A 27,491-nucleotide genomic window follows, 5' to 3' on the forward strand; every position below is an offset into this window, starting at 1 on the left:
GGAGTGAACAGGCACCTCAGACACCTCCAGGCAGCACCACACTGTGGACACAGCAGACACAGAGAGCCAATTCTACAGTCTCAGCAACAGTGAAGACAGAGCTCCATCACCTGGTCTACAGAGATCACAAGTGACCTAGAAATAATGAGACTGAAAGTCCCCAAGCTTCAGTAAGACAGGTGGAAGGAGTCCTTGCCGCTGGACCTCTCCCCACACCCTCTGGACTCACTCTTTCTCTTTAAGACTGCTCCTAGGACATCTAATAACATGAAGAGGAAAGTTCCAAGCATAATTCTACCACAAGTGTTTAGGAAAACATAATTATGTTATAGGACCATAAAGAAAATCAAAGCAAAAGCCCTAAGGGCCAGGACAGTGGCTCCCGCGGAAGCACAGAAGAGGGCTGTGCAGGGTGAGGGGCGCGGGGCTGGCGATGTTCTACTTCTCTGACCTGGGCAGGGGCTGGAGGAGTGTCCATTTTGTAATCCATGAAACAACACTTTCATGTTTTATGCATTTTTGGTGTTATTAGATTTCACGTCTTAAATGAACTTTTTTTTTTTTTTTTTTTTTTTTTTTTTTAAGATAGAGGAAGGAAAGGAAGGAAAGAAAGACAGAGAAGGAAGGAAGGATGGAAGGAAGGGAAACATCTTTATTTTTATTATATTTTGTTTGTTTGTTTTTGTTTTTTACATGGGCTGGGGCCGGGAATCGAACCGGGGTCCTCCGGCATGGCAGGCAAGCACTCTTGCCCGCTGAGCCACCGCGGCCCGCCTTAAATGAACTTTTTAAATGTTAGGAACTTTAATCTTAGGATGTAAATACTACTCCCCATGCCTATTCCCCTCCCATCCCTATCCCACAAATAAGTGATCCATCATTTCTTTAAAGGGACCAGTCACTCCTAGAAGAAAGCTGCAGTCGTGATGTTTGACTCACCCATTCCTCAGCAAGAAAGGCAAAAACATGTCTCAGTGGTGGGGAGGGGAGGGAGGCAATGGAGGGAATACAACCTAAAGATCCATACTTTAGAAACAAGGAGCAAATGTCAACAAACATGGTTTCAATTTGAAGGTATTACAACTTAACCTAAACATTCAGAAAAACTAGGGTGGTTAAAAAATTACAGCACATCAATCTATCAGGACACACAGCAGCCGTATAATTAACAAGGTTTTTAATGTACTGATATAGGTCAGGTTCAAGGTATGTTATTAAGTGAGAAAAAAGTTAAGATGCAGATTACCATTTGTATGAAAAAAGATAAAGAAAAAAATATATATATATATACTTGCTTGTTTATGAAAAGATAGTTCTGAAAAGAAATACCACAATTAGTAACACCAGTTACTTCAGGGGGAGAGGGAATTGGGGGAGAAAGACAAACAGACAAAGAGAAAAATATACTTTCTACTGTAAACCCTTTTTTAACTTTGAATTTCATACCAATTCAAATATACAAAACTAAAATTCCCAAACATTAATAAAGGTAGTACAACCCTACTTAAATTACCAACAAAACTGCTTTCATTAAATGATTATGATACACATAACACTATACAGCCATTAAAAATGTTTTTAAAAGAATAATGTAGGGTGGGCCACGGTGGTGCCTGCTATGCCAGAGGACCCGGGTTCAATTCCCGGGGCCTGTCCATGAAAAAAAAAGAATAATGTAATAAGCAAATGCTCACACTACATTAAAGAAAAAATAAAAAGCAATATTTACAATGTGTTTTCAATTCTTTCAGGAAGTGACTAGAAGATAATACAGTAAAGTGTTAACAAGTGAGATTAGGAATAACTATTTTCCTCATTAAATTAAAAAAATGTAGAAATCCAAACATGTACCTAGTGCTCGGAATAAATTAAAAGTGTCTGTGCCAGTTTGAAAGTATTATGCATCCCCAGAAAAGCCATGCTTTAATCCTGATTCTATCCTGTGGACGCAGTCATTTCTCTTAATCCCTATTCGGTACTTTAGGTTGGAAATGTATAATTAGTTTATCTCCATGGAGATTGGTGGGCCTTGATTAGTTTACTGAAATCCTTTAAAGAAGAAACATTTTGGAGAAACGTAGAGAAACCACAGAAGCCTCAGAGCCAACAGAAACTTCGCAGCAGAGCTGACACAGATGCGGACACGCGGAGAACAGAGACACAGATGTTTGGAGATGCTCGGAGACTAACAGATGTGCCAGGAGATGTTAAGCAAGCCAGAACCTGGAGAGAGCCAAGGGAAGCAAAGAGAGGAAAGCCAGCCCCAGAGAAGCAAAGTGAAGATCCCCCACAGGAACAGAGGCTGAAAGCAACGGAGCCCGGGAGCAAGGGACCAGCAGATGCCAGCCACGTGGTACCCACCTGACAGAGGTGTTTCTGATCCATCGGCCTTTCTTGAGTGACAGCAACCTCTTGCTGGTGCCTTAATTTGGACATTTTCACTTCCTCAGAAATGTAAACTTACAACTTATTAAATTCCCCTTTATAAAAGCCATTCTACTTCTGGTATACTGTACTCTGGCAGCTTGAAAAATCAGTATCCATTCACATGTATGAAAAATAATAGGGCGGTGCAATGGTGGCTCAGGGGCAGAGTTCTTACCTGCCATGCCAGAGACCCGGTTCGAGTCCCGGAGCCTACCCATGCCAAAAAATATACATAATAATAGTAATAATATAAGGGGATATGGGGGGGGGTGGTACGGATTCTTTGTGGAAGAAAAGGAAATGCCTTCACATATAGATTATGGTGGCAAAGGCATAGTTATTTACTTAGGTTATACTGTATGATGTTCAAATAAAACTCCAAAAATGAACAGAGAGAAACAAATGTGAAGAAAGAGATGTACCTATTCACTGTTGGAAGGGAAGCTGAGAGGTGCAGCCCCTTGGAGGGCAGTGTTGTGGTTCCACACAGAGGCTAGAGGTAGGGTTGCCAGAGGATCCTGCAACTCTGCAGCTAGGTATATACCTGGAGGAACTGAGAGTGGGGACACGAATGGACATTTGCACACCGGTGTTTATGGAAGCAGTGTTCAATATGCAATGGCTGGAGGTGGCTTAGGGCACAACGACTGTGACTGCGGAATGGAAGGGGAACCATGCTGTATGCATACAATGGACTACAAAGTGGCTGCAAGAAGGAAGTTGTAAGGCATGCAACTAGATGAATGAACTTTCAGTACAAGGTTTTGAATGAAATGGCAGAAACAAAGAGAAATGTTATCGTGCCTTACTCATATGGACTAACTGTACTATACAAACTTGGAGAATTGAAGTCCAGAGCATGAGTTATCAGATTGGGGCCTATTGTCAAAGGTCCTAGATTGTAACCTCTTACAGCAGTCACATATACTCAGGAGTTATAACTGTTATTTCTAAATTCTGAGATACTGAGCTATCTGAGTATAACGTGGTCGTTCCCAGAAACTTTGGGTATTTATGTGATACCTGAGACTCTGAGCAAGAGCACTGAAGCTATGAAAGTCAGCATGACCCCATACAGCAACTGTTAAAAAAGTTGAAAAAGTAATCAGACATTGAGTAGAGATATGAGTGAAGCTGATCTGGTTAGGACTAAGGTAAATCAGAATACATGGTAAAGGATGATATGGTCCATATTTTAAAACTTCCACTTCTGTGTACAACCAAAGGGAGGGATGGTTATTTGGAGTGAAAATTTATAGTTTGGTTAATGCATTATCTAATTTAACTTGTATGGTCAGTTTATTTGAACACTATAAGTACATGGAATCTTGAATAGGGCATGAGATCTTGTTGGTTTGAACAGGTTAGTGTGATGCCCCGACATATCTCAGAGCAATGTGGGCACTAATGAGGTCACTGTAAAACCAACCTTCAAAGAAAAAATGAAACTTTACTACTGGTTTCAAAGTGCAAAAAAGAGCATGTATGAGTAGAACATATGGAATAAAAATAAGTAATAGGGGGAACAAATGTTAAAATAAATTTAGTTTGAAATGCTAGTGATCAATGAAAGGGAGGGGTAAGAGGTATGGTATGTATAAATTTTTTTTCTGTTTTCGTTTTATTTCTTTTCCTGAATACATGCAAATGTTCCAAGAAATGATCGTGATGATGAATATGCAACAATGTGATTTATGAATTACTGATTATATATGTAGAACGGAATGACCAAAAGAGGAATGTTTGTGCTTGTTACATGTTTTTTGGTATTTAAAAAAATAAAATAAAATAAAAAATTTTTAAAAAAAGAGCATGTAAAGATGATGACTTAAATTGGAGAATGTTATGAATCCACTAAAAAATTAAATTTCAAACTGATCTCATTTAACAAGAACAGATGAAAAATCTTAAATACAATCTTATAAAAGATAGCATACCATATTTAAAAATTTTTTCACTATAATTAACAATGTATCCCAAGAATGGGCTGCAGATAAAGCATGAAGTAAAACTACACTGTAATTAAATACAGTATTAATTATACAGATGGAAAAAAATAATCAAGGAACTAGTTTAATTATCACTGAAAGGCATTTGGTGAAATTCAACATCTATTTCTCCATAAAATTCTGCGTTTTTGTTTAATAAAGTAAAGAAGTTGTGAGTTTACAGAATAATCATATATAAAATACAGGATTCCTATACACCAATCCTATTTTTAATACCTTGCCTTGGTGTGGTATATTTGCTATGACTGAGGAAAGCACATTTTTATAACTGAAAATATTAACCTCTAACTATAGTTAGAATGCATGAAACAATGAGTTTCTTTAATGCCATAAAGAGTTTATTATTTAATATGGAACTATTAAACTTTACCACCAGGGAAACCCCAGATACTGTGTCAAACATTAGGGACACCTAAATCAATAGGTCAAGCCCTTGATCTTGAAGCTTGCTCTTGTGAAGCTTATGCACATAGCAGAGCTTAGCCTATCTACAGGTATGCCTAAGAGTCACTTCTGAAGATCTCTTTTGTTGCTTAGATGCGGGCTCTCTCTCTCTAAGCCCAATTCTGCAAATGAAACCATTACCCATCCCCCTACGTGGGACATGACATCCAGAGATGAAAGTTTCCCTGGTGGTATGGGAGGTGACTTGAGTCTGGCCCTGGCACCATGGGATCAGCAATGCCATCCTGACCAAAAGGGGGAAAAGAAGTACAACAAATAAGATATCAGTGCCTGAGAGTTCAAATAGAGTCGAGAGGCTACTCTGGAGGTCACTCTTATGCAAGCTTCAGTTAGATATTGCTAACCTATCATAGCTTGCCAACCTCCCACCAAAACTATTCCAGGCAATCCTAACGAATACCTAGGGAATTATATAAGATTCTACAAAGGTTCCATGCACCAGAGTAACTTTCCAGAAATCTACATTCTCCAGATGGGTCCCTGGACCATATAAGTCTGAAAAGCAGAGGGGCCAGCCTCTCCAACATCAACGAAGTTCCACTCCCCATCCCATATTTTCAGCAGTCCCTTCCAACATGAAAAAGTTAGAATGGGCATAGCCCAAATACCCTTAAAAAATGGGAGAAAGACCAAAGGTGATGGTGGAGTTATACAGAGAAGGTTGGGTTTAACAAATGAGTATGAGTGCTGAATCAGTATACAGATATTTCTTTCAGTCTCCAGCACCTTAGAGCACCTAGAAATAGAAGCCTAAAATTGTGGGATTGTAACCCATACCAAACTTTGAAATCTATTCTATAACTAATTGTTGCAATGTACTTTGAAAATCATTGTTTTGTATAAATGTTATTTTTCATAAAAAAGAAAAAAAAAAGAGAAGAAAGAGTATAATGAAGAAGATATGATTTAACAAAAGAATATGACTGCTGAATCAATTATACTGATATTTCGTTTGGTCTCCAGTATCTTGGAGCAGCTAGAAGAAAAAACAAAAAATCATGGAACTGCAACCCATACCAAACTTTAAAATCTGTTGTATAACCTACTTGTTAAAATGTATTTCAAAATGTACTGCTTTTTTTGCATATGTTATTTTTCACAATTAAAAAATGTTTAAAAAAATGGCTTTAAAATTCAAGGAGAATATCTACCTTGGAGCAGGCAAAGACTTCTTTAAAAGGACATGAAGATTTATAAATTGGGCTAAATTAAAATTAGGTACTACTAATCATCAAAACGCACCATTAAGAGTGTGAAAAGGAAAGTCATAGAGTAGAAAAATTTATATGCAATACTTCAACAGACCCAGAATATAAAAATAACTCAACAAATCAATAGGGAATACATAGGCAAACCAAGAAAAATAATGAACAAAAGATCTGAACTGACACATTACAAAAGAAGATACATAATTGACTAATACATCAAAGAAAAGTGGCTCAACCTCATTAGCCATCAGAGAAACGCAATTGAAACCCACAATGAGCCACCTGCAAACAATGGTTAAAATTAAACTGACGACACCAAGCACTGAAAAGGATTTGGGATAACTGGAACTCAAACTACTGGTGGGTGTGTAAGCTGTACACTTCCTTTGGAAAACTGTTTTGCAGCATCTACTTGAAGCTGAATATAAGCATATGCTGACTCATTATAGACGCAACAGAAATGTGTACATAAGGACACAGAAAACCTGCACAAGAATATTCTTAGTACCATTATTTCCAATAGCTAAAAACTGGAAACAACCAGAGGTCCAACAGTAGAAGAGACTGTGGTATCTCAATATAATGGAATACCAAAACACAGCAATGAAAATCAACAAACTACCTGCCACTACCACAGAGATGAATCTCACAAGAACAATACAGAGCCAAAGAAGCCAGACCCCAAAATAATACACACTCTATACTTCCACTTATATAAATTATAGTTAATTTAATCTCATCTGAGTTGTTAAATGTCAGGCTAACGTTTCTCTCGTGGGTAGGAGGAAATACTGTGACCAGGAGCAAGCAGGAGGAAGGTTTTAGAGAGTGTGGGTCATGTTCTATTTCCTGACATGAATAATGGCTACAGGAGCATGCAGCTTTAAACAAGACAGACGCTCCTGGCAGCCTTGCTGGCCACCCCCGACCTGTCCTCAGAGTGATATGGAACCAGCCTGTGCCCCCACCGTGGGCCCCTGGCCTTGTTCTGGAGGCAGGAGAAGAACCAATACGTGCATACTGGGGTACCTATATTTCAGTGCCAGTGTATGGGACGGCAGCCTGAAAGACTGAACCGGGAAACTTGCTCAAGTTCATCTTCTCATAACTAGCCTTACAGGGAGAAGCAGCTTATGGACAGCTAAAGCAATGTAAAAAATCAAATAAGTCTAAGCAGCCAAAGGCAAAGAAAGGCTCTTAAAGCTTACCTGCTTTAAGAGCACCCGAAGAGGAAGAAAGCCTAGAGTATACAGGGGTCATGTGAATTTCTGTGAACTGGCGATTTCCTAACGCTACAGGTAAGCACAAGCCTAGGACAAGGAGCAGGCTCAGAAAGGACTGAGGACCATGCACATGGCATTCACCTCAGGCTACATTCTTGACAGGAGGGCTAAACTTTGAAGAACACCAGCCGAGAAGAGCCTAACTGCAAAGACTATGAAAGGTGTTTTTCGTGTTGGTTTATTCGTGTTAGCTCTTGGCACGCAAAGAAATCTCTCTCACATCACCTATACAAACTTAAGTAAGGCACAGGCAGGTCAGGGACTAAAATCCACAGTTAACACTTGAAAACAATGTGCAACAAAAGATTACAAGACAAACAAGAAAACAAGAAATGATGGCCCATCGAAGAAACAAGGAAAAAAAAAAAACCCACAGAAACTCTCAATAAAGAATGGAGGGGGCCAAGATAGCGGCTTAGTAAGGTACGTGCGTCTTAGTTCCTCCTCCAGAGAAACTACTAGGTGAACAGAAACAGTGCAGAACAGCTCCCGGGGCCACGGTAGGGAATGGACACACAGCGTACCCCAGTCTGGACTGGCTAGTCTGACTGCGAGACTCGGCTGCGGTGAGATCCCCGAGCGGCACGCGATTTCCCGAGCAGCGGCAGCTGTGGCGGCCGGAGCTCCTCCCTCCCTCCTTCCCGGGCCGGCTGAGAGTCTCGGAGAGGCAAGTTTCCCAAGCCGTGACGGCCGGCGCCCCTCTTTTGCAGGCAGCTTCCTGGTCCGGCTACGAGTCTCAGATCAGAGGGCTACACAAGCCGCGGTGGCCCTCCCCCGCGGGCGGCTTTCTGGTCCGGTGACGAATTCCCCAGGCCACGGTGGTCTGCGACCGACGCCCCTCCCCCGCAGGCGACTTCCTGGTCCAGTGGTGAATTCCCCGGGCCGGTGGCGGCCGGCACCAATAGGGAAATTAATATAGGAGCCACAAGGTCCCCTCAAGCCACGGCAGCTGACGCCCCCACCACGTGCGGCCCCCCGAACCAACTGAGAGAATTGGATCGGAAATCCCCAGGCCGCGGAGAATGGTGACCGGGGGGATCCCTTCCAAACACGTGAGACAAACGTGTGCCACGAGCGCCACCTACTGGGCAGGATAAGAAAAACAGAACTCAGAGATTTCACAGAAAAATCTTACAACCTTGTTGGGTCCAACACCCAGGGAAATCTGACTAAATGCCCAGATGCCAGCACCAGAAGATAACGGTCCACGCTCAGAAGATTGAGAATATGGCCCAGTCAAAGGAACAAACCAATAGCTCAAATGAGATACAAGAGCTGAGACAACTAATGCTAAATATACGAACAGAAATGGAAAACCTCTTCAAAAACGAAATCGACAAATTGAGGGAGGACATGAAGAAGACATGGGCTGAACAAAAAGATGAAATAGAAAATCTGAAAAAACAAATCACAGAACTTATGGAAGTGAAGGATAAAGTAGAAAAGATGGAAAACACAATGGATACCTACAATGATAGATTTAAAGAGACAGAAGATAGAATTAGTGATTTGGAGGATGGAACATCTGAATTCCAAAAAGAAACAGAAACTATCGGGAAAAGAATGGAAAAATTTGAACAGGGTATCAGGGAACTCAAGGACAACATGAACCGCAAAAATATACGTGCTGTGGGTGTCCCAGAAGGAGAAGAGAAGGGAAAAGGAGGAGAAAAACTAATGGAAGAAATTTTCACTGAAAATTTCCCAACTCTTATGAAAGACCTAAAATTACAGATCCAAGAAGTGCAGCGCACCCCAAAGAGATTAGACCCAAATAGGCGTTCTCCAAGACACTTACTAGTTAGAATGTCAGAGGTCAAAGAGAAAGAGAGGATCTTGAAAGCAGCAAGAGAAAAACAATCCATCACATACAAGGGAAACCCAATAAGACTATGTGTAGATTTCTCAGCAGAAATCATGGAAGCTAGAAGACAGTGGGATGATATATTTAAATTACTAAAAGAGAAAAACTGCCAACCAAGACTCCTATATCCAGCAAAATTATCCTTCAAAAATGAGGGAGAAATTAAAACATTTTCAGACAAAAAGTCACTGAGAGAATTTGTGACCAAGAGACCAGCTCTGCAAGAAATACTAAAGGGAGCACTAGAGTCAGATATGAAAAGACAGAAGAGGAGGTATGGAGAAGAGTGTAGAAAGAAGGAAAATCAGATATGATATATATAATACAAAAGGCAAAATGGTAGAGGAAAATATTATCCAAACAGTAATAACACTAAATGTTAATGGACTGAATTCCCCAATCAAAAGACATAGACTGGCAGAATGGATTAAAAAACAGGATCCTTCTATATGCTGTCTACAGGAAACACATCTTAGACCCAAAGATAAACATAGGTTGAAAGTGAAAGGTTGGGAAAAGATATTTCATGCAAATAACAACCAGAAAAGAGCAGGAATGGCTATACTAATATCCAACAAATTAGACTCCAAATGTAAAACAGTTAAAAGAGACAAAGAAGGACACTATATACTAATAAAAGGAACAATTAAACAAGAAGACATAACAATCATAAATATTTATGCACCGAACCAGAATGCCCCAAAATACATGAGGAATACACTGCAAACACTGAAAAGGGAAACAGACTCATATACCATAATAGTTGGATACTTCAATTCACCACTCTCATCAATGGACAGAACATCTAGACAGAGGATCAATAAAGAAATAGAGAATCTGAATATTACTATAAATGAGCTAGACTTAACAGAAATTTATAGGACATTACATCCCACAACAGCAGGATACACCTTTTTCTCAAGTGCTCATGGATCATTCTCAAAGATAGACCATATGCTGGGTCACAAAGCAAGTCTTAACAAATTTAAAAAGATTGAAATCATACACAACACTTTCTCGGATCGTAAAGGAATGAAGTTGGAAATCAATAATAGGCGGAGTGCAAGAAAATTCACAAATACGTGGAGGCTCAACAACACACTCTTAAACAACGACTGGGTCAAAGAAGAAATTGCTAGAGAAATTAGCAAATACCTCGAGGCGAATGAAAATGAAAACACAACATTTCAAAACTTATGGGATGCAGCAAAGGCAGTGCTAAGAGGGAAATTTATTGCCCTAAATGCCTATATCAGAAAAGAAGAAAAGGCAAAAATGCAGGAATTAACTGTCCACTTGGAAGAACTGGAGAAAGAACAGCAAACTAATCCCAAAGCAAGCAAAAGGAAAGAAATAACAAAGATTAGAGCAGAAATAAATGAAATTGAAAACATGAAAACAATAGAGAAAATCAATAAGACCAGAAGTTGGTTCTATGAGAAAATCAATAAGATTGATGGGCCCTTAGCAAGATTGACAAAAAGAAGAAGAGAGAGGATGCAAATAAATAAGATCAGAAATGGAAGAGGAGACATAACTACTGACCTCACAGAAATAAAGGAGGTAATAACAGGATACTATGAACAACTTTACGCTAATAAATACAACAATTTAGATGAAATGGATGGGTTCCTGGAAAGACATGAACAACCAACTTTGACTCAAGAAGACATAGATGATCTCAACAAACCAATCACAAGTAAAGAAATTGAATTAGTCATTCAAAAGCTTCCTAAAAAGAAAAGTCCAGGACCAGACGGCTTCACATCTGAATTCTATCAAACATTCCAGAAAGAATTAGTACCAACTCTCCTCAAACTCTTCAAAAAAATCGAAGCGGAGGGAAAACTACCTAATTCATTCTATCAAGCCAACATCACCCTCATACCAAAACCAGGCAAAGATATTACAAAAAAAGAAAACTACAGACCAATCTCTCTAATGAATATAGATGCAAAAATCCTCAATAAAATTCTAGCAAATCGTATCCAACCACACATTAAAAGAATTATACATCATGACCAAGTAGGATTCATCCCAGGTATGCAAGGATGGTTCAACATAAGAAAATCAATTAATGTAATACACCATATCAACAAATCAAAGCAGAAAAATCACATGATCATCTCAATTGATGCAGAGAGGGCATTTGACAAGATTCAACATCCTTTCCTGCTGAAAACACTTCAAAAGACAGGAATACAAGGGAACTTCCTTAAAATGATAGAGGGAATATATGAAAAACCCACAGCTAATATCATCCTCAATGGGGAAAAATTGAAAACTTTCCCCCTAAGATCAGGAACAAGACAAGGATGTCCACTATCACCACTATTATTCAACATTGTGTTGGAGGTTCTAGCCAGAGCAATTAGACAAGAAAAAGAAATACAAGGTATCAAAATTGGAAAGGAAGAAGTAAAACTATCACTGTTTGCAGACGATATGATACTATATGTCGAAAACCCGGAAAAATCCACAACAAAACTACTACAGCTAATAAATGAGTACAGCAAAGTAGCAGGTTACAAGATCAACATTCAAAAATCTGTAGCATTTCTATACACTAGCAATGAACAAGCTGAGGGGGAAATCAAGAAACGAATCCCATTTACAACTGCAACTAAAAGAATAAAATACCTAGGAATAAATTTAACTAAAGAGACAAAAAACCTATATAAAGAAAACTACAAAAAACTGTTAAAAGAAATCACAGAAGACCTAAATAGATGGAAGGGCATACCGTGTTCATGGATTGGAAGACTAAATATAGTTAAGATGTCAATCCTACCTAAATTGATTTACAGATTCAATGCAATACCAATCAAAATTTCAACAACTTATTTTTCAGAAATAGAAAAACCAATAAGCAAATTTATCTGGAAGGGCAGGGTGCCCCGAATTGCTAAAAACATCTTGAGGAAAAAAAAACGAAGCTGGAGGTCTTGCACTGCCTGACTTTAAGGCATATTATGAAGCCACAGTGGTCAAAACAGCATGGTATTGGCATAAAGATAGATATATCGACCAATGGAATCGAATAGAGTGCTCAGATATAGACCCTCTCATCTACGGACATTTGATCTTTGATAAGGCAGTCAAGCCAACTCACCTGGGACAGAACAGTCTCTTCAATAAATGGTGCCTAGAGAACTGGATATCCATATGCAAAAGAATGAAAGAAGACCCATATCTCACACCCTACACAAAAGTTAACTCAAAATGGATCAAAGATCTAAACATTAGGTCTAAGACCATAAAACAGTTAGAGGAAAATGTAGGGAGATATCTTATGAATCTTACAATTGGAGGCGGTTTTATGGACCTTTAACCTAAAGCAAGAGCACTGAAGAAGGAAATAAATAAATGGGAACTCCTCAAAATTAAACACTTTTGTGCATCAAAGAACTTCATCAAGAAAGCAGAAAGACAGCCTACACAATGGGAGACAGTATTTGGAAATGACATATCAGATAAAGGTCCAGTATCCAGAATTTATAAAGAGATTGCTCAACTCAACAACAAAAAGACAGCCAACGCAATTACAAAATGGGAAAAAGACTTGAATAGACACCTCTCAGAAGAGGAAATACAAATGGCCAAAAGGCACATGAAGAGATGCTCAATGTCCCTGGCCATTAGAGAAATGCAAATCAAAACCACAATGAGATATCATCTCACACCCACCAGAATGGTCATTATCAACAAAACAGAAAATGACAAGTGCTGGAGAGGATGCGGTGAAAGAGGCACACTTATCCACTGTTGGTGGGAATGTCAAATGGTGCAACCACAGTTTGGCGGTTTCTCAAAAAGCTGAATATAGAATTGTCATACGACCCAGCAATACCATTGCTGGGAATCTACTCAAAGGAATTAAGGGCAAAAACTCAAACGGACATTTGCACACCAATGTTTATAGCAGCGTTATTTACAATTGCAAAGAGATGGAAACAGCCAAAATGTCCATCAACAGATGAGTGGCTAAACAAACTGTGGTATATACATACGATGGAGTATTATGCAGTTTTAAGACAGGATAAACTTATGAAGCATGTAATAACATGGATGGACCTAGAGAACATTGTGCTGAGTGAGTCTAGCCAAAAACTAAAAGACAAGTACTGTATGGTCCCAATGATGTGAACGGACATTCGAGAATAAACTTGGAATATGTCATTGGTAACAGAGTTCAGCAGGAGTTAGAAACAGGGTAAGATAATGGGTAATTGGAGCTGTTGGGATACAGACTGTGCAACAGGACTAGATACAAAAACTCAAAAATGGACAGCACAATAATACCTAATTGTAAAGTAATCATGTTAAAACACTGAATGAAGCTGCATCCAAGCTATAGGTTTTTGTTTTGTTTTTACTATTATTACTTTTATTTTTTTCTCTGTATTAACATTCTATATCTTTTTCGGTGTGTTGCTAGTTCTTCTAAACCAATGGAAATGTACTAAGAAACAATGATCACGCATCTATGTGATGATGTTCAGAATTACTGATTGCATACGTAGAATGGTATGATTTCTAAATGTTGGGTTAATTTCTTTTTTTTCGTTAATTAAAAAAAAAAAAAAAAAAAAGAATGGAAACACGGGCGGGGCATGGTGGCTCAGCAGGTAAGAGTGCTTGCCTGCTATGCCCGAGGACCCGGGTTCGATTCCCAGTGCCTGCCCATGTAAAAAAAAAAAAAAAGAACGGAAACACCAGGCCAAGACCTTAAGAAAATGATCCTCAGTATGCTCAAGGAATTGGAGGAAAACACAGAGAAAGGACTGAAGGATATCAGAAAAAGTATGAACAATATAAGAATCTCAATAAAAAAAAGAACAAACAAGATAAGACTCTCAATAAGAAGACACAAATTTTTAAAAAGAACCAACAGAAAAAGAGGAGGGGAACATCACAATAATTGAAATGAAAAATTCCCTGGACAGTTAAAACAGCAGATTAGAGCTGGCGGAACAAATTATCAGTGAACCAAAAGACAAAAGTAGAATGGCTCAGGCTGCGAAGTAGTAAGAAAAACTAATTTAATAAGCAAACAGAGGCCCGTGGGTCACCATCAAGTGAACCAATATATTCATTATGGGAGTTTTAGAAGAAGAAAGAAAAGGGCAGAGGAAATTTTTAAAAAAAAATAATGGCAGAAAACTCCCTCAATTTAATGAAACACATGAATATACACAGTTAAGAAACACAACAAATCCCAAGCACAAAAAAACTCAAGAAGAACCAGGCACAGAAACACAGTAGTCAACCTGTTAAATACCAGGAACAAAGAGAATTCTGAAGCCTGCAAGTGAAAAGCAACAGGGCATGAACAAGGAAGGCCCAATAACATTAAACACTGATTTCTCGTCAGAAACCAAGGGGGCAAGAAGGCAGTATATGGCAAAATACTTAAAATGTTGAAAGAAAACTACTGTCAACCAAGACTTTTATATTGAGAAAAACTGTCTTTCAAAAATAAGGATGAAATGAAGACAATCCCAGATAACAAAAGCTGATGAAGTTAGTCAGCCTGCTCAAGAAGCAATGCTAAAGCGAGTGCTTCAGACTGAAAGGAAAGGACACAAGGCAATGTATCAAGCAGCAAAAGAAACAAAGACCTTCAGTACAGGGAACCACATAGATAATTATAAATGCCAGTACTACTGTACCATACTTTTTGAATTATAACTCCAATTTTTTATCTTATAGATGCTAAAATGCAAATATATAAGAAATAATGGTAAATTCCTGGTTACAGACATACAATGTATGAAGATATAATTTTTAACAAGTACAATAAAAAGGAGTCAGAGAGATAGAGAACAGAATACAGGCATACCTAGGAGATACTGTAGGTTCACTTCTAGACCACACAATAAAGTGAATACTGCAATAAAGTGAGTCCCCATTTAAATCTAAGTCCCAAAGTTTTAAATAAAGTGAGTTTATTTTAAACATAAATGGTTGTTTTGTTTCCCAGTGCATAAAAAAATTATGTTTACACAGTACTGCAGTTTATTAAGTGCACAATACCATTATATCTGAAAAAGACAATATAAATACCTGTGATGATTAAGTTCATGTGTCAACTTGATGGTGCCCAGTTGTTTGGTGAAGCAAGCACTGGCCTGATTGTTACTGTCAGGACATTTCAAGGACTTAAATCATTAGTAGGTTGACTGCATCTATGGCTGATTACATCTTCAACCAACTGAAGAGATTGCTGTCAACAATGAGAAATGTCTCATCCAATCAGCTGAAGGCTTTAAAAGTAGAAATGATGATTTCAGCAGTCAGAAGAGAGAATTTCCATCTCTATTTCAGCCAGCCAGCTTCCCTGGGGAATCCACTGAAAACTTTCATCAGAGTTCCCAGCTTGCAGCCTGCCCTATGGAATTTGGACTTGTGCATCCCCACGGTCACATGAGACAATTTTCATAAAAATCCCTCATAATATTTACAAACATTTCCTGTTGGTTCTTTCCCTAGAGAACCCTGACTAATATAATACCTTACTTAAACTCTGACACGGAGATACAGAGTGAACACATGCTGCTGGAAAAATGGCACCAACAGACATGCTCAGTGCAAGGTTAACACAAACCTTCAATTTCTAAAAAACGCAATATCTGTAAAGCACAATAAAATGAAGCTGCCTGTAGAGGGAAGTGACTGAAACTGTAGAGCAGTGTTCCAGTAGCCATGTTTCTTGAAGATGATTGTATAATGATGCAGCTTTCACAACGTGACTATGGTGATTGTGAAAACCTTGTGTCTGATGTTCCTTTTATCTACGGTATGGACAGATGAGTAAAACATATGGATTAAAAATAAATAAACAATAGGAGGAACAAATGTTAAAATTTAAAAATACATATATATTGGGGAAAAAAATGAAGTTGCCTGTATGTGTTTGCTATTGAAGTTGGTATCAAATCACACATAATTTAGGATGTTAAATTTTAACCTCAGGTTAAATACAAAGAAAATATCTAAATAGGGGACTTTAGGAGGAAATGAGAAGGGACACAAAATGGTACAATACAAAAAGAAACCAAATAAATACGAAAGTAGGCATTAATGGAAGAACTGAGGATCAAAAAAGGTATATGACTTATCAAGACCAAATTGCAAAATGGCAAAAGAAAGTTCTGCATAATCAGTGATTTTAAATGTAAATGGATTAAACTCTCCAGTTAAAAGGCAGAGATTGGCAAAACAGATTAAAAAGCATGACTCAACCAAATGCTGCATGCATATATTAAATTCTAAGACAGAAGAAGGTTGAAAGTGAATGGATAGGAAAATATACCATGCAAACAGTAAAAGAAGAAAGCTGGAGTACCTATACTAATATTAGATAAAACAGACATCCAGTCAAAATATGTTACAAAGGACAAAGAAGGTCATTATATATTGATAAAGAAGTCAATTTTAAAAGAAGAAATAACAGTTATAAATACATGCACACTAATTCCAGAGTCCCAAAATATATGAAGCAATATTTACAGATTTGAAGGGGGAAATAGGCAACTCTACTAATAGTAGGAGGTTTCAATACACAACTTTCACTATTGGAATAGAACACCTACAGAAGATTAATAAGGAAAGAGAAGACTTGAATGATACTATAAACCAATTAGACCTAAGAGACCTACATAGAACCTTCACCCAAAAGCAGAAGAATACACATTTTCTCTAGTGCACATGGAACATTCTCCAAGATAGACCATATGTTATATCACAGTCTGAATAAATTTAAAAGTACTGAAATCATACAATGTATCTTCTCTGACCACAAAAGAATGAAGTTAAAAATCAATAACAAAATATGGAACTATTAAACTTTATCATCAGGAAATCCCTTGATACTGTGTCAAACTTTAGGGACAACCAAATCAATAGGCCATACCCTTGATTCTGAGGCTTACTCTTGTGAAGCTTATGTAGGTAGCAGAGAAGCTTAACCTACCTATAGGTGTGCCTAAGATTTACTTCTGAAGGACCTCTGTTGTTGCTCAGATGTAGCCTCACTCTCTAAACCCAACTCTGCAAGTGAAATCATTGCCCTCCCCCCTATGTGGAACATGAAATCCAGGGGTGAAAGTCTCCCGAGATGACTCCCAGGGATGAATCTAGCCCTGGAACTATAGGATCAACAATTCCATTCTGACCTAAAGGGGGGAAAGAAGTGTAAATAATAAAGTATCAGTGGCAGAGAGAGTTCAAATAGAGTTGAGAGGTTGCTCTTAGGCAAGCTTCAGTTAGACACTGCTACTTATCATAACCTGCCAAATCCCAACCAGGACCATTCCAGCCAATCCTAAAGAACACTTAGGAGAATATATGATTCCACAAGGGTTCCATGCAGTCGTAGAGTAACTTTCCAGAAACCTACATCCTCTAGATGGGTCCCTGGACCTTATAAGTCCTGAAACCTAGAGGGCCCAGCCTCTCCACAGCATCAGATCGTTCTATCTCCCTACCCATATTAGTGACAGACCCTTCCAACGTGAAAAAGTTAGAATGGCCATAGCCCAAACACCCCTAAAGAGAGGGATAGGCAGATCAAAGGTGATGGTGGAGTTATACAGAGAAGATAGGATTTAACAAATGAATATGATTGCTGAGTCATTATATTGATATTTCTTTTAGTCTCTAGTATCTTAGAGCAGCTAGAAGTAAAAACCTAAAATTGTGGAATTATAACTCTGAAATCTGTTCTATAACTAATCGTTGCAATGTGCTCTGAAATTTATTACTTTTTTGTATATATGCTATTTTTCACAAAAAAAGAAAAAAGTTTATTGTGATGATGAAGAAATATGTATTCATTCCTTCTAGCCTTCAATGTTCTGGAGCAACTAGAAGGAAAAATCTGAGATGATGGTATAGTAGTCCATGACAAACTCTGGGATCTGTCCTGTAACTACTTGTTAAAGAGTGCTTTGAAAACCATTGCTTTTTTCTTTCTTCGCTTTGTATATATATTACACAACAAATAAAGTTTAAAAAATTATATGGAAAGGCAGAAGACCTAGAACAGCTAAAATAATTTTGGAAAAAGATTTCAACAAATAGTCCCTGAGCAATTAGATACCCAGAGGCAAAAAAAAAAAAACCACCAGAAAAACCTTTACCTAAGTCTCACGCCTTATACAAAAATGACCATAAACATAAAATGTAAACTTTTAGGAAAAACACACAGGAGAAAGTCTTTAGGTTCTAGGGCTAGGTGCAGGGTTCTGAGACTTGCCACCAAAAACATGACACATAAAAGGAAAAGTTGATAAATTCCACCTCATCAAAATAAAAATCTTTTCCTTTACAAAGACCATGTAAGGTGGATAAAAATACAAACTAAAGAGTAGAAGAGGAATACTAGCAAATCTCATATCCAACAAAGAACTAGCAGCCAGAATACATAAAAGAACACTCAAAATTCAACGGTATAAAAAAAATAAACCAATACTACTAGAAAATGGGCAAAACTGCAGAGACATTTCACTGAAAATGGTAGAGAGATGGCAAATAAGCACATGGAAAGATGTTCAACATCATTAGCCACTAGGAAAATGTAAACTAAATCCATGAGAGATCACTACACACCTATCAAAACGGCAATGCTGGTGTGGATGTGGAAAAACTGGATCACCCCAACATTACTGGTGGGAATGTAAAATGGTATAACCACTTAGGAAAACTGATTGACAGCCCTTCAAAATACTAAACATGTAGCCACCATACGGTGCAGCAATTGCACTACTGAGCATTTACTCCAGAGATATGAAGACTTATGATCACACACAAAACCTGTACTCGAATGTTTTTGTAGCCTTTGTCATAATAACCCAAAACTGAAAACCCAGATGTTCTCCATCAGGTGAGGCGGTACATTCATACATGGACTACAACTCAGCAATAAAAATTGATAAACACAACAACCTGGGTGAATCTCCAGAGAATTATGCTGAGTATAAAAAAGTTAATTCCTATATGGTTATGTACTGTATGATTCTAACATTCTTGAATGACATTATAGAAATGGAGAAGAGATTAGCAGGGGGTTAAGAAAAGAGAGGGAGTGGGAGGGATGGGGGTGTGGCTATGAAAGGGCACAATGAGGGATGCCTGTGGCAATGGAAATGCTGTGTATCTTGACTGGGTCAATATCCCGATTGTGATACCGTACTATAATTTTACAAGATGTTACCACTGAGGGAAACTGGGCAGACAGAACATCTCCATAGTATTTACTACAACTGCATATGAGTCTACAATTACCTCAAAATAAAAAGTTTAAAATAAGATGGTGCCTGGTTCCATCTGGAATAGCAGTTTGAAACTTCCACACGACAGCAGGGCTGGGGAAAGGCCATTAAGATTCTTGGCATTTGTCTTTAAAAGACAAGAGTCTTGTTTTGGGGAGCCAATAATCATCACTTGGGAGCAAATTTTACAATCAACAAAGGCACAAGAGGGCACGTTCCTAAGCAAAAAGACAATATTCAAGCTATGCTTATTATTGTTTGGTCATCTGGTCCTTCTGCTATCCAGAAGTCTATCAACAACTCTGAGTTCCAGAACGTGCTGGAATAAAATATAGGTACAGCTCCTTTTAGAAAATCCTATTTATGAACAACCAGATTTATCTCCAAAACAACAAGTTTACCAAATGATGCTTTACCTATCAAAGGACATCTCCATAGCATGTTTCCTCAGTACATTTTAAAAGATTCATTTGACAAAACTCCACTTCCCTTCCTTTTTCAGGATCTCATCTGTTAAAGCCATGTGTAGCACTCCCATAGCTTCACTCTAATATCACAGGGGAATACACTGAGGCTTAGTCATATGACCTGCCCAGGATCTTGGATGACCACAGTCCAGTCTCCAAATTCTTAAACCAGTGCTTTTGCCCAAGTTCACCACTTATGCTTTTCCCACTTTAAACAATTATCATTCTGATGAAACTATTTTTCATTTGGTCCTTACCTTGCAAAGAAATTGTTCTATCAACCAAAACCTGCAAGACACAGTCCTCTTGAAATCCAGAAATAGAGGCACTCTGAGCAGCTGCTTTCCAGCACTGACAACAAACACCCCAAACCATCATCAATTAGTGGGGAAAAAAACAGGTCTCCAGGCTGGAGCTGGCTACATTCTCTTTCCAGTTCTGCCACTGACCACATGGTCAATGTCACCAGCTACCTTGCCTAATTATGGCTTGGCTTTTACCCTCAGTAAAACAGCAACAAAAAATACTTCCTCATCCTCACTGACAGGATGAGTATAATGAGACAACATAATTGTTCATGCTCCTAGCATAAATGAACCATATGACTGCATCATTATAAAAATCATTTCAGGGAATGGTTCATCTTTCTTCGTGGTGTAAGTTCTTCTCATTATTTATACTCCCTCTGCACTGGAAGGAGGCAGTTTCATTTGAGATTAAAGGATTTGCCTGAAGTCAGAGTTTGACCTGCATCTTATCCCCTTCTGAATCCTTGGGCAGTTTTCTTGGTACCACAATATATTCCCAACCACTAGGGATATGTGGAAAAGAAAAAGCTTTGACAATTAAGCCAGACCAGGGTTTCTCAATCTTAGTATTACTGACACCTTGGGTGGAATAATTCTACATTGTGGGGGACTATCTTATGCCCTGGAGGATGTTTAGCCGCATCTCTGGACTCTACCCACTAGATACAAGTAGCATCTCCTAGTTGTGGCAACCGAAAATGTTTCCAGACATTGCCAAATGTCCCGTGGGAAGCAAAGTTGTCCCCCAGTTGAGAACGACTGCATTATACCCTTAACACACAGAAACTGGAAAATCTTCACCTAAAAGGAAACTTTTCGGCTAAAAGAGGAAGACAAAGAGAAGGAAACCTTTAGGCTAAAAAAGAAATATAAACCACAATTCTCTTTAAATATCTGAAGAGTTTCCACATAACAGGTTTGGGATGCTAGGGAGCAGAATTACTACCAGCATGTAGAAGCTACCTGATAAGAAAACCAGCTAACATTTATTCTTCCTATGGGCCAGGCAGTGTTCAGAAACTTTCAAGTGCTCTTTCATTTAATCTTCACAATGACCCTCTGAGGTAGGTAGTACTGGCCCCATTTTACAGATGAGAAATTGAAACTCAAAATGTTAAGAATATGACTGTGCTGGTTTCAAAAGATTATGTACCCTAGAAAATCCATGTTTTAATCCAGATCATTTTACCGAGGCAGCCATTTTCTTTTAATCCCTATTCGGTACTATAGGTTGGAAGCTTGATCCGATTATCTCCATGGAGATATGACTCCGCCCATTCCAGGTGTGTCTTGATTAGTTTACTGGAATCCTTTAAAAGAGGAAACATTTTGGAGAAAGCTGGAGAGCAATGACTGAGCCAGAAAAACCAGGAGAGCTCACATAGCCAGAGACCTTTGGAGAAGGAAAATGTCCCCAGGGTAGCGTCATGAAACAAGAAGCCTGGAGAGAAAGCGAGCAGACGTCACCATGTTTGCCATGTACCTTTTCAGTTGAGAAAGAAACTCTGAACTTCATCGGCCTTTCTTGAGTGAAAGTAACCTGTTACTGGTGCCTTAATTTGGACATTTCTATAGACTTTAATTGGGACATTTTCACGGCCTTAGAACTGTAAACTTGCAACTTAAAAAATTCCCCTTTTAAAAGCTGTTCTATTTCTGGTGTATTGCATTTTGGCAGCTAGCAAACTAGAACAATGACCAAGGTCTAAGAGCTAATAGCAAAAGGGAGAACATGGATACAAACCCAGGTCTAATTCTAAGTCCAAGCAACTATGGACTTAACCAGCTTAACCAGCAAGCTACTATGACCACGGCAAATTAAGGATAATAATTAAGTTTTTCTTTCACCAACAATGATTCTCACAGCAACTATCTCAACTCCATCTGTCCATATGAGAGGCAGATTCAGAAAGTCTGATAACTACTAAACCTCCAGGAAGTCTCTGCAACAGTTAGCTCTTCCTACCTCAAGTTACTCAAGCTACTCACTCAGGCTCTTCCTAGATGGCAAGCTCCTTTAGAGTACGCTTCTCACTTTTACATCTCCCCTCCCACCCTGTCCAAAGCCTCGCACATTACTGGAGTGCAATAAACCTTTTCTAAATGAATAACTGTCTGAGGCAAAAGGTCTCCTGTACCACAAGGGACATTCAAGCAAGGATCTTCAGGAGACAGGATTCTTGCATTTGAGCTGTGGATTTTATCAGATATGTTCTGAGTTTTTTCTAACTCTCAGAATCTGAATCCGGAAGAGGTAGAAAGGGCTAGATAACTGGCAACACAACCCTTTGCCTACATCTTAAATCAAGGTACTAAGGACTCACTTGACTATAATACAAATAATGGCTCAGAGGTTGCATGCCCTTATGCATACATGTGAGCATATACACATATATGTGTCCTTATACATGTGTATATACATGTATACATCTATTAATGTCCGTATATATGGTTCATATATCTCAGTTTCCTATTCTATAAGAAATTAAACACCTACAAGGTTTCTGAGGGCTGGAAACCAACACAAGGAGATCTAAATTAGGGATCTTTCTGTTTCCTAGCATATTAACGAAATAAAGTAAATAATGCTCTACATTAGTGTCGCTCATGAAATACCAGCAGCACACATGTCAACCAGTACTATGTCTCCCAGGTAACAGTCTGGTACTCTTTCAGGCAAGTGCCCAATGGTCAAGCCCCATTCTTGAAAGAAATAGGGTCTGGTGTGTGCAGCAGTGAGGAGATGCTCACATACAGAGGGGGGAAGAGAGGGAAGCATTCTTGGGGACATTCAATTAGTCTGAGGCCACCTGTCAAGGGACAAACACTGTATTTGTTGGAAATCCCAGGTCTCCATACTAAAGCACTTTTATTCATCTAAGAAAATAGCTATCTCCAGCTGTCATAGAAAGTATGTCTTCTTATATCCAGCTAGTGGCAAGTTCTCTGGGCTAATCTAGAAGTAAGTGGAGAGTTGACTGAGAATGCCACAGAGTAGAGCCATCAAGGAATTGCTTTGCTCAAGGGACAGACTCAAAATAAGGACAACAGATTTTGTTTAGGAGAAGAGCACCAGACACAAACCTTCCCAGTCCTCTCTCCTTAATGTCCTGTTTCTGAACAGGAGAGAAAGGACAGAAATCATATGCCAACATATGACTTTCCTGTTGTCACCAAGTTCTCATAAAATATGTAGGGTCTTTGGAATCTTTTCTTCCTAACCTTCTATCTCCATCAATGACATGGCATTTTCCCCCGTATACACAACCAATCACCGTTCAAGAGAGGCAGAAATCAAGCTGTCCAGAAAATGCACTCATAGATGACGAAATGGGCTGGCCAACTAATACAGGAGCCAATATAAAATTAAACACATCAGTAGGACCCAGGAAGACACCAGGACCAACTACAAACCCCCTCCCTTAATCAGGAGACTGGTTTTGTCTTGGAGTCTCACAATTTGGGGTAATCAGAGAGAAGCTTTCAAACGCATGTGCCTTATTTCAGGCGACCAGCTGACGTTTTACTTTACATGGGACCTATTTTTGACCTATCCACCTTTACAGGGCAAAAAAGTGGGCTTGGAAACCTGTGGCTTAGCGCTTGCCACCAACTCTTTCCTAAAGTCAAAGAAACTGGGAACCACGACGTTAAAATCTATTTCAAAGCTCCCGTTTTGTGCGCATCAGTCACAGTCACGACGGAAAACAACCTCAAAATTTTAAAACACCGCTTAATCCAAACTCAAGAGGTAGCGAAAAGATCGTGGCAACACGGACAGCCGGGTATCCAAGGGGGCAGTCGTTTCAGAAACCTGTTTCGGGACAGGGCAGAAAACCAACCAGCGGTACTTTTCTCTGCAAACCTCTCTCCATCTTTACATCGGCCCATTCACCACATTTGGGTTTATTTTTCTCCTTTGAGAGATTTATGGTGAGGACAAGAGTGACTGAGGGGAAGCGAGGGGACAATGCCAGGGAATTGTTGCAACACGTAACGCCAGAAAACGTGTAGCTGTTTATTACCCGAGCCGCCGCTGAGCCCTCCCCTCCTGGCCCGACCCCGCCTCCCCTTCTCCACCCGCACGTTCGGGTACGGGGTGGGCGCGACACGCAATCCGCCCGTCCCGGCGTGCCCGCGGGACCCGGAGCTCCCTAGCGCGCCAACCCCCAAGGTATCAGCGCGGTCTCCCCTCGGCCCGCGGCCGTCCGCCCCAAGTTACCTCGAAGGCCCGGGTTGTCGTCTCTGGCCCGAATCTTTCGAATCTTGACTGGGCGACCGCTCAGAGTGGACAGAACCAAACGCTGGCGCAAGAAGTTGCAGCCCGCGTAGCTGAGGGAGTGCGCCTGAGTCGCCATGTGCGCGCCCTCCGTAGAGGAGCGAGCGGCAGGGGTGCAGCGGCTTCGGACCCGCGCGTGGATCGCGGCCCCGGAGGTGACGGCGAGCCGAGGCGGTGGCAGCACTGGCTGGGTCCCGCAACCCCGCAGCCCCCGGCGTGTCCACGTGGTTTGGAACAGGAAGACGGAGAGACCAGACACCGGGTCAGAGGGGAGCAGGGCGGAGCCCAGGGCTGCCTCCCAGTCTCCCCGCCCGGCTGGGGGCGGTCTCTGTGCGGGGCCGTGCCGCTACTGGCCCGCTCGGGATCTGGGGGCTTGTGCGGCATCACCATTGGCCAGCCTTGGAGCTGGGCGGTGCCTGGGGTACGCCGCCATTGGTTCTCATTACAGCTGGGCGGCTCTGGAGCCCTGGCAACAGCGCGCGTGGGGAGGGAGCGCTGAGGGCGGTGTGAGATCCCAGGCACTAGAGCTTTCTTTTGGGGCTTGTCACCGCCGGGTATTCCCAGGTGTGGAGGCGGCAGCAGGCGGGGGACTGGTGGCTACTATATGCCGGGAACTTAGCATCACTACTTTTGGCAACCCGAGGAGTGAGGCTGGTTTTCTCTCCCCCACCCCTCACCCTGCGCCTTTCAATAGATGGGAAAACAGGTTGGCGCCTTTACTTTGCAGTCCTGGTGCTAAGCGCGCAGCGGGAGCAGTCCTGTCGTTCCTCGCTGTAATCCTACGAAGTAATGCCATTCCATCAGACACACAGGAAAAGACTAGAGGAACATCGCAAAGCTGGCAGTAGCAGCCTGCAGTGGGACACGAGTTTTCAGACATCAGGCGGTTGGTTGTTTTTATTATAAGACACTCGCGTTGCCTCTTTCTCATCGGTCCTTTGACTTAAGCTTAGTGAGCTTCCCTCCAAGTCAGACCCTCAAAATGGATTGTTGTAAGCACACACAACATATACCTAATGTCTTTTCTTCTTTCCCTTCCACTTCCAACCGATGCTGGACACTAAAATATTCCCAAAGATTGGACTATGTCACTTTTCACAAAAGCCTTCAAAGATGCTCAATTAACTCTCAAATGACTACCAGTTTAGGAATCCAATATCATAAAGTGCATGCCGCCACCCTTGGACGGTGCTACCAGACCATGACTTTCAGAATGCACCGTGGAGAGATAGGAGCTTTTGAATAAAATTAGGGGATGTGCATAGGCTTGTGTGCACGGGAGTCAGTGATGGGAACCACTTTGAACTCCTATAGAGTGACAAGGTAGTAGAGTTGTAGGTGAACTGGCAGAATCAGTCCTGAAATCTGATGAAAGGGCATTTACATTAATGCCCTTTCTTGAGACTGTATTTTAGGAAGTTGACAGTGGTGATGTAGGGAGTGTTGGAAGCTCCAGGAGCTCTGAGAGACTCCCTTGAATCCTGCTTTGGAGGATACCAAGGCAAGGGGAGGAGCCCTCAAGCCAGGAGTGGGTTTTGTTTCTGTGTTTTATATCATCTCATTTAATTACCCAACAACCTTAAGAAAACAACTATTATCCTTTGTAGCATACTCTGTCGATGCCCTGTCCATATCCCCTCAGCGCTTACTGTTTTCCATGTAAATCTCCTTAATTTTACTCCTTTTGCACCTACATCTCTTTACCTGATGAGGGTTTTCCCCACCTGCATCAAAAGAAGCAGGAAAGAGGAAGTGGGGGAATTAATGGCCCTCTTTCCCATCCTGTTCTCAACTAATGACTAATCGGAGTTGGTATATAAATGCCCCAGCTCCCTCAACACTGAAACATACATTCTATGGTGTTTACTCACAGTTCTCCAGTGATTTTATGCTCCTTTTACCCACAATGGTAACTTGCTTGATAAAGTAGCTTTTATTGGCTTTCTTCCTTCCCTGTTGGAAAGAAAAGAACACTAGGCGGTCGAGCAAAACTGCATGAAGAAATAAATGTCTCTGGTGAGGATAACGACATGGATAAATTTAAATGCCACTACTATTGTATTTTTGGTTTGAAATTCCACTTTTTATTTCCTATAGGATCTAAAAGGCAAATGCATAAAATATAATGATAAATCAGTTTTTGGACATGTAATATTAAAAACATCATTTGTTTTTAATATTACATGTAATATCTTTGCCTGGTTTTGGTATGAGGGTGATGTTGGCTTCATAGAATGAATTAGGTAACTTTCCCTCCATTTTGATTTTTTTGAAGAGTTTGAGCAGAGTTGATACTAATTCTTTCTGAATTACATGGAGATTTACATGGAAAACAGTAAGCACTGAGGGGATATGGACAGGGCATCGACAGAGTACGCTACAAAGGATAATAGTTGTTTTCTTAAGGTTGTTGGGTAATTAAATGAGATGATATAAAACACAGAAACAAAAAAGAAGAAGAGAAAGGACGCAAATAAATAAGATCAGAAATGGAAGAGGAGACATAACCACTGACCTCACAGAAATAAAGGAGATAATAACAGGATACTATGAACAACTTTATGCGAATAAATACAACAATGTAGATGAAATGGACAAGTTCCTAGAAAGGCATGAACAACCAACTTTGACTCAAGAAGAAATAGGTGACCTCAACAAACCAATCACAAGTAAAGAAATTGAATCAGTCATTCAAAAGCTTCCCAAAAAGAAAAGTCCAGGACCAGACAGCTTCACATGTGAATTCTACCAAACATTCCAGAAAGAATTAGTACCAACTCTCCTCAAACTCTTCAAAAAAATCGAAGTGGAGGGAAAGCTACCTAATTAATTCATTCTATGAAGCCAACATCACCCTCATACCAAAACCAGGCAAAGATATTACAAAAAAAGAAAACTACAGACCAA

The 27,491-nt window shown here is 40.0% G+C and overlaps 1 protein-coding gene across 2 annotated transcripts in view; it reads right to left on the reverse strand.

Moving 5' to 3' along the window:
• Positions 1-24,880, reverse strand: part of RCL1 (RNA terminal phosphate cyclase like 1) — a 68,885-nt gene extending 44,005 nt beyond the window's left edge. The window contains exon 1 of one of the 2 annotated variants that reach the window (XM_077148270.1): positions 24,528-24,880. In XM_077148270.1, coding sequence (XP_077004385.1) covers positions 24,528-24,663 — 136 coding nt within the window. In that variant the 5' untranslated portion in view covers positions 24,664-24,880. Of the gene's footprint in view, positions 1-24,147; positions 24,212-24,527 lie in introns of those variants that run through there. The other variant, XM_077148271.1, reaches the window with a different exon arrangement.
• Positions 24,881-27,491: the final 2,611 nt, after the last annotated feature.

The sequence above is a fragment of the Tamandua tetradactyla genome, chromosome 2 (assembly GCF_023851605.1).
Source record: "Tamandua tetradactyla isolate mTamTet1 chromosome 2, mTamTet1.pri, whole genome shotgun sequence".
In the NCBI taxonomy this organism is placed as follows: Eukaryota; Metazoa; Chordata; class Mammalia; order Pilosa; family Myrmecophagidae; genus Tamandua; species Tamandua tetradactyla.